Source organism: Branchiostoma belcheri, unplaced genomic scaffold, assembly GCF_001625305.1.
Source record: "Branchiostoma belcheri isolate BF01 breed outbred unplaced genomic scaffold, Haploidv18h27 scaffold2, whole genome shotgun sequence".
Lineage (NCBI taxonomy): Eukaryota > Metazoa > Chordata > Leptocardii > Amphioxiformes > Branchiostomatidae > Branchiostoma > Branchiostoma belcheri.
Genome location: NW_017803490.1, coordinates 1504867 through 1516019, shown reverse-complemented (window position 1 = coordinate 1516019; position 11153 = coordinate 1504867). Strand labels below are relative to the sequence as shown.

Sequence of the window (11153 nt, the reverse complement as noted above, 5' to 3'; positions counted from 1 at the left end):
AAGACACGGTTCTACGTACCTGTTGGCTGTGTGATCAGAAAGCAGGTTGGATCGTCCATCTGGTCGGGAAATACGTTGCATGAAAATGGTAAACTCAACCCAACAGGTGAGCATCTTGCGTTCATTTCCTCACAGGAACTTCTGCACAGCTGTATCTGCAGTCGAGAAGAAGTAATAAATGAATCACAATTACCTGTAATTTTGAGTAATGCCTATATATACTTAACACTGACATCAATTTATGAATGATATATATAAATGCAGGAGTATAACATGCACATTGCAACGGAATGGATACAAGTAAAGAAAAGGGTTGACTAGACAAAAAATTCAATATTTCTATGTGTAACAGTCAAATTTAATCTCCTACCTGCGTGCCATTGTCACACTGAGGCAAAAACATCCGACAAAAGGCTGTATAGACGTCTGGATAGCAGCTTGAAATGTTGTTTAGGACGGATCCGAAGAGGAAGTACTCTTGGGAGTTTATCATCTGCTGTGCAGACAGGTGACCGAAGGAGTTGGGGAATGATGTTGTGTTGTACCCGGTGAGAGGCTCGCAAATGTTCTGAAATACTTGAGGGAAGGGCTCGCAACCACCTGTAGAAAGGAAACAGGACACATAAAGCTGATTATAATGTAATAATATGATTATGAAAATCCTGTCCCTCTTTCTCATACAAATGAATATACAATTGTAAACGAAGCTGCGTGCTATGACTGGCTGGACCAAACGTGACAGATCTAGACTCAATCGCAGATGAGAAGACCTGAGACCTAGCCACAGCCTGGGAGGGGGCATAGGACAAAACCAAGGTAACCCTTACACATTTAATGACGTACGAGCATTTTGAACTTAATTCGGTATAACCGTCCTTGGGCGTAACGATCGGCATCGAAGCAATGCTAGAAGAAGTAGCACACAGTCTCAAATGTTCACACGAAGTACGCATCTACGCATCTATATCTTATCAGATATAGTCTCACGGCGTCAAGGCAACAGTTAACTTTACCAGATTCTGGCTCAAGACATTCCCCGTCACCCCTGCTCGGCAGATCTGCACAGCTCCGTGGCCATTCTTCGCCGATAGCCTGCAGTGGAGCTTCACAGCTGGCTTGGACTTCTTCACACAGTTCTCGGCATGGTGGAACCTGAGAAACGAGCAAGGGAGCAGAATTTAGGACACTTCATGTCATTGCCGCCAGCTTCGTGATTATGTAGAGAAAGCTTTGCTTTTGATGATGTGCAAAAGGGCTAAAACAACGTCATGTAAAAGCCTACTAGAAATGATGATGATGCATTTTATAGTTACACTAGCAGTGTCTAGATCTTCTCTTTTTATTCGTGTAGCACGTACCAGCTGGTCATCTTCGCACTTTGGAAACACTGTTGTACACATGAGGAATGTAAAAGACGGGTGGCATCCCGATACTTGGTTCAAAGCGAAGGCAGCCTGGACAGTTGATGTCTCTGAGGTATGGTTTAGGTAGTTCGGTAACGACGTGTTTCCATACGACAGGAGATCTGAACAAATAAACTGTGCTGAAGTGGGGATGGGTCGACATACACCTGCACAAAAAGAAAACAAAACGTGTACTATATAAGTGTCTTCAAAGGTGGTCAGTTTCATAAGAGAGTAGATGAATACCATTGGGCCTCGCAGGACAAGAATGTCACCCGATTGTAATCTATTGGTTTTGGAACACCGTAGAGAATATGATTTGTTTATTGAATGCAGCACGATGAAGAAAAGCAAACAATAGTCAAACGCTAGCTCACCGGGAGGATCATTATTCATGCAAATTCCTGGGAACTCGTCGAGGCCATTGCTGCAGTCTGGGACTCCGTTACAAGTCTTCACCCAGGAAATGCACTCTCCGTTAGACCCGCATGGGAATTGTGTACATGGTTCTGTTCATGGGAAACAGAAAGATACGTGCTTGATACATATTCTTGAAAAGCTCTGTGTATTACATTTAATCTGGCCTCAAATTCTGGTATTGTTCAAAGAAAACGTAGATGCATTTTGTACACCTTGTCTTAGATTAGGGTCCAAGTACGTTCTGCTTATCACACATAGAGAAAGCAAGTTGCGAGCATATCATTATATCTTGCACAGTAGCCTTTATACATAGCATATGATGTTTTCTATCCTTAAAATGATTTAGATGGTAATGATAGTACTTCAGCTTTAAGTAGCCCATATGCGTAATGTGCTGCTTTAGACAAACTAGCTCATTTGATCTTACCAGTGGTGGTGTTTGGCTGTTGAGTTGTAGCTGCTGCAGTAGTGGCTGTCATGTTAGGTTGTTGAGTTGTAGTTGCTGCAGTCGTGGCAGTCGTGCTAGGTTGTTGCGTTGATGTTTGTTCGGGTGACGCCGTTGTGTTAGGTTGTTGAGAGGCTGTTGTTTCAGAAGTTGTGTTAGGCAGCTGACTAGTTGCTGTGGACGTTGAAGCACTTGAAGCTGAAGAAGAAAGAGTTTAAGATTATTTTGCCTCAGTGTCAATGGGTAGGCTAGTTTCTCATACACGCGATTACCAATTTACTATAGCTGAAATTATTCTACCATTAGTGCTGAATCATGTTTGTTATTTTATTTGCACATGCATATTAAAGTACCAGTACAAAGCATTAAAGAACGGACATTCAGGAAAAAGTGGGTTATTTGTAGAAAAATGATCTTAGAAGTAAAGTACGCCTGAGTGTTATTGATAATGCCCAATACACATGTGTGGTATGTCTTGTTAGTAACACATTTGACTGTTCAATTCTTACTGTTGCTGACAATTCTTCATAAGGAAACTGTAAGGTTTGTGCATTTGTAGTTGCTGCATCAAATGCTGTTATGTCAATTTGTTCACCTGTGGTCGGTTCAGTCATGACTGCTGTAGCTTGTTCGCTAGTTGGAGGTGCAGCCGTAGTTGTTATTTCAAGTTCTGCCCTACTGGTTTCTTCGGTCATGACTGTTGTTTCAAGTTGCTCAAGAGTCGTTGGTTCAACAATGACTGTTGTAGCTTGTTCAGTGGTTGGTGGAGAAGTCATGGATGTTATTTCAGGTTCTGTACTAGTTGTTTCATCAGTTATGAAAGTTGTTTCAAGTTGCTCAAGAGTTGTTGGTTGAGCTTGTTCAGTGGTTGGTGGAGAAGTTGTGGTTGTTATTTCTGGTGCTGCACTACTAGCTACTTCAGCTATGACAGTTGTTTCAAGTTGCTCAAGAGTTGTTGGTTCTATAATGACTGTTGTGTCTTGTTCAGGGGTTGGTGTTGGAGAAGTCGTGGTTGTTATTTCAGGTTCAGCACCAGTAGTTATATCAGTCATGACTGTTGTTTCAAGTTGCTCAAGAGTTGTTGATTGGGCTTGTTCAGTGGTTGGTGGTGCTGTCGTGGTTGTTATTTCTGGTGCTGCACTACTAGTTACTTCAGCTATGACAGTTGTTTCAAGTTGTTCACTAGTCGTTTCTTCAGCCATTAATGCTGTAGCTTGTTCAGTGGTTGGTGGTGCAGTCGTGGTTGTTATTTCAGGTTCAGCACCTGTAGTTACATGAGACATGACTGTTGTTTCAAGTTGTTCAATAGTCGTTGCTCCAGCTATGACTGTTGTAGCTTGTTCAGTGGTTGTTGGTGCTGTTGTGGTTGTTATTTCAGGTCCCACACTACGAATAACTTCAGTTGTAACTGTTGCTTCAAGTTGATCAAGGGTCGTTGGTTCAACAATGACTGTTGTACCTTGTTCAGTGGTTGGTGGAGAAGTCGAGGTTGTTATTTCAGGTTCAACACCAGTAGTTACATCAGCCATGACTGTTGTTTGAAGTTGTTCACTAGTCGTTGCTTCAATCATGTCTGTTGTCATAGATTGTTCAGTAGTCATAGATGTAGTCGTAGCTGTTTCTAATAGGCCTGCACTGGTATCTGATACGGCCGTGGCTGTCGTGTTAGCTTGTGGACTGGCTGACGTGTTTGCATCTGTCGTCAACGTCAATGAAGAAAGAGATGCATAAAGAAGATAATAGAAGGCAGTTTAACGAATCTTTGCACAAAACGGCTTACACTACGACTAGCTACTAGCATTTAAGATGAAGATCAAGTTCTCTGCAAAATACCTAGAGAAGAAAATGCCAATACCGATTCTTAAGTACTTCAATATGTGCAGAGCTAGCTAGCTAGCTAGCTAGGTATATACATAGATAGATAGATAGACAGAAATACAGACAGACAGATAGATAGAAGAATCGTAATAGAATGGGAATCAGGATGATTTACTTCTTTAAAAGTTATTGAAAAGTTGCCCACATAACAATATTAAGAAAGAAGCCCTGGTCCGGAACACCAACGTTATCATCGCTGTAGAATGCTAGAGCCTCTTTGGGTACAAGGGAGAGGGATATAGACGGTGTGAGAGGCTTAGAGGTGACATAGAGTTAGGCAAACACAGTCATAGTCAATGAGAAGGCAACAGCCACTGTAACACCTTATGCCACACAGTTCACGTCATCAGCCATTACAAATAGCCATCCAATTCCATCATAAGACTTCGAAGAAAAAGGAGACACGGTTATTAGTACGGTATTCCTCCGTTAGTTTCCCCTCGTTATGTCCTGTGAGTTTGTAGCATCGGTCAAGTACCGGGAGAAGTTGTTAGTGCGGGTAGTGAGGATTAAGATGGGGAGCTGTTCCTGATGCTGAGATGTAGATGTGATCAACCCATCGCCCATGCCGTTTTCAGGTTCATAATGTATGTGTTTCTCTATCATATGTCCAGTACGTTTTAGCAGTTGTGAAGAGTTAATCAGCATGTACCACGACATTAATTTAATATATAGAAGCAAAGAAGACCTTCCTACATAACTTTCAATCCCACCAACAGGCAATATTAGAGTAATAAAATCACTGTATGATATGATCAACATAAGGTAAAATTGTTCTGAATACGTCAGTCTGTTTGGATTACAGAAAAAAAAAGAAGAAGTTTACACGTGGATGTCCTTGGCTTTGATATGGTAACTGTAGGATGAAAGAATGTGTCATAATATTGTCTTGGGGAATAATAATGGACATAGACCAGATATGAAGTATGTCTTTACCTGATGTTGATGATTGCAGCGTGGTGTTGGGTGCTGTCGATACCTCTGGAGTTGTCGTTGGAATCGTAGAGCACACTATTGTAGTAGCTTCAACTGTGGTAGCTGCAACAGATGCAAAATGGCATCAAACTCTATACTGATTTCAGTTTACATTTCCCTGTTTATGTTACTTGTATAATTTTGTACAAATTGTATCATGTTATGTTTCCCTGGGCCCTCTTTGAAATCAACAACTAATTTTAAAACAGTTATTCAACATGAAATAGATAAATAAAACAGCAATTTTGCAATGGTGTTTTGTGCACATTGATTTTACGTCAACCAACAAAGCATCTAGTAACCAACAACACTATCAAGCAAATTTACAACAAGACAAAAAAATGATAGAAGCACTTTAGCCTGATAACGACAAGAATACGTTAAATTTAAGATATCATAACCATACAGGCATAAGTACTCACGAGGCTCTGGTGTTGGTGGCACTAAAATGTGAAAAATGGGAACAAAATTCATTAAGTATCTTATAACGACTGTAATACAAGTCCCTAGCTAATGAAACAGAGTTTCCAATAGAAAAGGTCCTGTAGTAGTATTGCTAAACATCAAAGAAAGTATTTCTCTTCATATTTTAAAGATCCTTGTTCCGTACTAACGTACTGAAGTACAGGCTTTTCGCAATTCGCGACAGAATAACTTCTAAACTATAGGAAAAGGTTCATACATCATATACAATTCCTTCTGTTGAGTATCAACACTGTGCGCACACAAGCTTAAGCAAACTGTAGTACTTACGTTGTTCACAGATGAACCTGTTTCTCGTGGTACAGTCTTGGACGGTCCAGTCCCATTCGTTGGACTCTCCGAGAGCGACGCAAGTGTTTGGCCTCTGTGGGCTGCCGGTGTTCTCGCCATCTGCCCACGTGTCGAAACTTGAAAGTGTTGTTTGATCGTTGAAGGTCCATTCATCATTGCTGTACGATAACCAAAGTCTCATTAACATGACTCGAACAGAAATTTAAACATATATCTGTATGTTGGAAAATATTCCGGCTCTACTGGTACAATTTTTGAAAATGCATCTCGACTTTTTAAATGTTAGACATGTGTAGTTAGGTTTCCGCTAGAGTAGATAACATAAGCCGTATGGGCGAGTAGATTAGCCACTTTAACATGAATATAAACCATTTCAATGACTAGACCCTTTAGTACACTTTATTACAAATAAATAATAATAAAAAAAACATAAATTTAATGGCTCTCAGTGGCCAATGTGCAGATGCTGTCACATCGGCGCACCAAATCCGTAGGGTGCTTTTGGCACCCTGACAGACAGATTAGTCTAAGAGGCTCGGTGGGTGTCACTGTACAGGTGGGGAAGTCGTGTAAAGTGCCCTTCCCAAGCGCACAACGTCGGGCCACGGTGAGTATCGAACCCGGGACCTCTCGGTTCCGAGTTCAACGCTCTAACCGTTGCGCCACCAACGCCACAGTTTATTACAAATCTGCGTGAACAAACCTATAAGACAGCCCAATCCAGAAGTCGTTCCCAGAAATCTGGTTCCTCTCCAGTAGACGGACCAGGAGGGCGTGAATGCCGGCGTCCTGATCCAGAACAGCCTCCGCGCTGTAGTTAGCGCACCTTGTGTTTAAGTAGTCGTTAAACCCGTCCCGGAAGGGAGGAATCAGGTAGCATTTACCGTTATACAGAGCACTGACCACATCAGGGTCACCAACGTAGCAGGCTGGAACACATCGAAAAAAACTTAAAATTGTTCAAGGCAGATTTATTGAACTACAAAAAGACAATGCAACATAAGAAAACAGCAGCATACAACCAAAATGGGGCAATACTCACGCGTGAGTGGTATTTCTGTAAAAAAAAAAGAAGAAAAATACAATCAAATATCTTCGTTGATTTTACACACTTCCTCTCTACAGGCCCATGCAATAATCCCTGACTAACTATAATGTAAAGCTACCACAGCAAAGTTAAACACGTCTAACATCACTAATACTAGGCAATTTAGTGACGAAATAGGAGTTTAATAGGAGCAAAATAGTTCCATTTACCCTTCTGGCAGATGTAGTTGTACTTGTCCAAACAGCCTTCGATGTCCCAGTCATAGCTAGGCGGCACCATGGCTACGCATCGGCGGATCTGCGTGTAGTTCGTTTCGTCGACGCCGCTCCCCCACTGGCTGTTCTCGTCCTCCAGCAGAAGGGTCCCTGCGTCGTCATAGACCCAGTTGCCGTTCTCGTTGGCGATGCCTATCCAGTAGGGCTGGGAGTTCCCAAGGTAGTGTAGGTGTGTGGCCAGGACGTGGTGGGTTATGGGGCTCATAACCTTTACCGCCTCGTACCCAAGGCTGATACAGTTGAAGTCGTGGAAGTCCAGGAACTTGCTTGTTCTCAGCGAAAAGGTGTAGCAGACGTCCCGATAGGCCACGCTGGTGTTGACAGGGTGGTCTTGGTCAGTCCCGTTAAAACAACCTGAAAGCAATGCAAAACGTGGTCATAATATAGCAGGATTTTTCATTGTAAAGTTGACTGCTGTGATTTTAAGCAGATGTAGGTCATTGGTGACCGAGTGACAGGAGAAAGGGCATGAGTTAGAGACAGCCGGATCTTATCGATAAGCCTGTTGGGTTCTTTAACGTGCAGGGGTAAGGGATACAGTAAGGGATAACTTACTAATCGCAACATAATGACACTACTTATCATTGTGCAAATGTTATCGAGTCATATTGATAATATTACGTATCTAAAATCATTTTTATTACGTAACGGAGATGACACATGTACTTACTTGGAAGCTCGATACCTAAATGAAGAAAATAAACAAAGCATCATTAGAATCGCATTTAAAGCAATAAAGAGGATAATATAGTAGCCATTGTATCTTACAGGTAGCTCTAGTTCGCTTCTACGTTCGCTTCCTTGCTGAATATTTATACAAGGCTACCCAACATCCGAATTTCGTCTATTACGAGTCATACAGCTACCCAACATCTACATTTCGTGTATGAGAATCATTCTTCTTACAGGTACCCAATAGGTACATTTCGTCTATGATGAGTCTTACAGCTGCAGGTGGCAATGCATGTCAAAGTGACAAGGCTGTTCTTTCTTTACCAAAAGCAAGAATCAGGAATTGCGAAAAGTATTCAAGACTTCACTCACGTTTTTGGCAGATGTATCTCGCTCTATCCACGCAGTCCTTGATGCCCCAGTCGTAACTCGGCGGTACCATGGCAACGCATGGGCGGCTGGTTGTCTGCGTAGGGTTATCAGGATCGACCCCGGTCCCCCATTGGCTGTTCTCGTCGTCAAGCACTTCTTGCCCTTCGTCATCGTAGACCCAGTTCCCGTGCCTGAAAGCTAGCGCGATCCAATGGGCCTTGGATCCTTGTTCACCATCAAGATACTGTAGCTGTCTCACGAGTACATTGTGGACATCCTCGCTGGTGACTTTGACAGGCTGCAGGCCCAACGCGAAACAGTTGGCATCGTGGAAGTCCAGAAACCCTGAGTTTGCCGAGGAAAAGGTGTAACACGTCCCTGCATACTCCACACTGTGACTCACGTCATCGTGGCTGAAGCATCCTGAAGAAATCAAAAGGAGAAAATCATAAGAAAAGTCAAGACGAAGATTGCTGCGCAACTGGTGATGCTAGCTACCTTGCCCAGTGCCATACTATATCCTAGCGTGCAATACAACTTAGTGAATGTTTGTATGATAGTACATGTACTCGTATCTAGTTTGTTTATATAGCATCTGAGGACCGTTAACAAATATATGTCATTGCGCTAAATATATTTCAGTGACTATAGCAGTCGAGATGCTGAGATGTCTGCCGATGTGAAACTTGATCAAGTATTGGCTGAGGTGGTGGAGTATGTTAACGGTTTTACCTGTGGATGTTGGCGTGTCAGCCGCTGATGTGGAAGATTGCATCGGCGATGCTGTGGAGTTATTCACAACTGCAACCGGAGTACACACTGTGGAATTCATGGTGGAAAAAAAATGAAAATATCAAAAGTACAATTAAGACTTCAAATCAGTGTGTGAGTGGTGTAAAACGTATTCGAATTAATACAACAGCAAACTAATATCATAGTATATATGTTGTTCACCTGTAGCCACAGTAGGTTGTTGAGATGTAGCTCCTGCGATTGTTGCTGTTGTGTTGGGTTGTTGAGTTGTAGTTGCTGCAGCCGAGACTGTTGTATTAGGTTGTTGAGTTGTAGTTGCTGCAGCCGAGACTGTTGTATTAGGTTGTTGAGTTGTAGTTGCTGCGGCTGATGCCGTTGTGTTAGGTTGTTGAGTTGTAATTGTTGGGTTTACTACTGTTGTGTTAGGTTGTGTAGTAACTGTCGCGGTAGTAGTAGCAGTAGTTGGAGGAGCGGTCGTTGTGTTGAAACTTGCCGGAAGCTCTCCTTTATGTCGAGATCAAGAACAATAAGTGCTTAAGTTCATAAACAAAAAAATGAATACCTTTATTCATAAAAACGTTGACATGTTACTCATAACTTAGGGTTGGGACTTATTCATGGTCATGTAACGGACTCAAAAATCTTTATACAAAAATACAATAGAGAAATAAAATAGAAATAATGAAAGTTGCATCTTAACATAAACGTGTGCTATTGTCTGATATCATACCGTAATAGACTAGTTGGACAAGAACTGCCGACAGATCTCCAAAGTCGCTGTATGGGGGGTTGTCTTGTGAACTGTTGGCGACTGTTAACAGGTATTTAGCGTTCTCCAGGGAGGTGAGGTTACTCGTCAAAACCGACACATGTGCACGTACGCCATTTCCAGGAAACTGCGTCAAGTTACTTGAAAAAAAAAAACAGAACCGTTGTCAACAACAACAACAACAGAACTGTTATCAACAACAACAACAGAACCGTTGTCAACAACAATACCAAAAACTATGTAACACGAATTCTGTTATACCCACTAGTATTACTAATGATTTACATGATTCTTTCGACGTTTTTCAGAATGTCAATAGCTTCTGTAGTGTTCCCTCCGTTTTCTAACATCAGTCTATCATGTGTTTGTATATGCTGCCTCTACGGCTACCGACTAGCTATGGGACTGATGGATGGATGGATGGATGGATGGATGGATGGATGGATGGATGGATGGATGGATGGATGGATACAAGCTAAACTGGTATAAGATAAAGTAGTATCAGATACCTGAATGAGTCAACAACGACGACGGTAGTGAGGTTCACCAACACAGCGGTGATCTGAGTAGTAAACGTATAAGAAGAACTGTCAGAATACATGTTAACTGCACTTATGTTTTTGATTTAACACAAATTCAATACGTCACCTCAATTGTGACAACGTGGTCTGTTCAACTTTACCATGCAGCAATTCACATTGAGATACTTCACATGCTACACGATATAACGTAAGTTGCACAATGAAGTACATGTACAAAATATTAAACTTAAAGTTAAAGTGCTCCAGTTCTAAACCTGGCAACTTAGTCCTTTAATTCTATGCACCTTTTAAAATCCTAGCATGCACATCACATGCCTTCTGTCAAGATATGATCAAACAAACAAGGTGCTCCAGTTCTGAACCTAGCAACTTAGTCCTTTAATTATATGCACCTCTTGACATCCTAGCATGCACATTACATGCCTTTTTGTCAAGATATGATCATACGTACGTTGTTAACTACGGTGTTTTGAAACTCGAAGTACTCTGTACTGTTCGATATGGACAGATCTTCACTCCATGAACGCACATCAGGATCGATGTCAAAAGTTGCTTGAAACAGATGATCTACAGAAAGTGGGATTGATTTGATTGTGAGAGTGAAACCTTTGCACTGTGCAGCTCAGGTTCTCACAAAGTCAACAATTTTTTATATATATAACGGCCCCTTGCACATGGCTAGAATTGTAGACAAAAAAGGTCACTATTTACAAATACGTCCACGCAACGTATGATCAAAATATACATGCAGCTGAGAAAGAGAGGGAGAGGGGGAGAGAGAGAGAGGGAGAGAAGAAAAGGAGAGAGGGAGAGGGAGAGAGGAGGGG

General features: G+C 41.8%; 1 protein-coding gene across 1 annotated transcript in view; it reads right to left on the bottom strand.

The window, feature by feature from the left end:
* Positions 1–4522: 4522 nt before the first annotated feature.
* Positions 4523–11153, bottom strand: part of LOC109468354 — a 17215-nt gene continuing 10584 nt past the window's right edge. Inside the window, exons 22-35 of the mRNA XM_019766602.1 lie at positions 10778–10893; positions 10294–10346; positions 9746–9924; positions 9217–9519; positions 8995–9081; positions 8263–8685; positions 7889–7903; positions 7153–7572; positions 6938–6952; positions 6599–6824; positions 5875–6053; positions 5544–5564; positions 5083–5184; positions 4523–4530 (exon numbers count right to left, since the gene is read on the bottom strand). Coding sequence (XP_019622161.1) covers positions 4523–4530; positions 5083–5184; positions 5544–5564; positions 5875–6053; positions 6599–6824; positions 6938–6952; positions 7153–7572; positions 7889–7903; positions 8263–8685; positions 8995–9081; positions 9217–9519; positions 9746–9924; positions 10294–10346; positions 10778–10893 — 2147 coding nt within the window. The remainder of the gene's footprint in view (positions 4531–5082; positions 5185–5543; positions 5565–5874; positions 6054–6598; positions 6825–6937; positions 6953–7152; positions 7573–7888; positions 7904–8262; positions 8686–8994; positions 9082–9216; positions 9520–9745; positions 9925–10293; positions 10347–10777; positions 10894–11153) is intronic.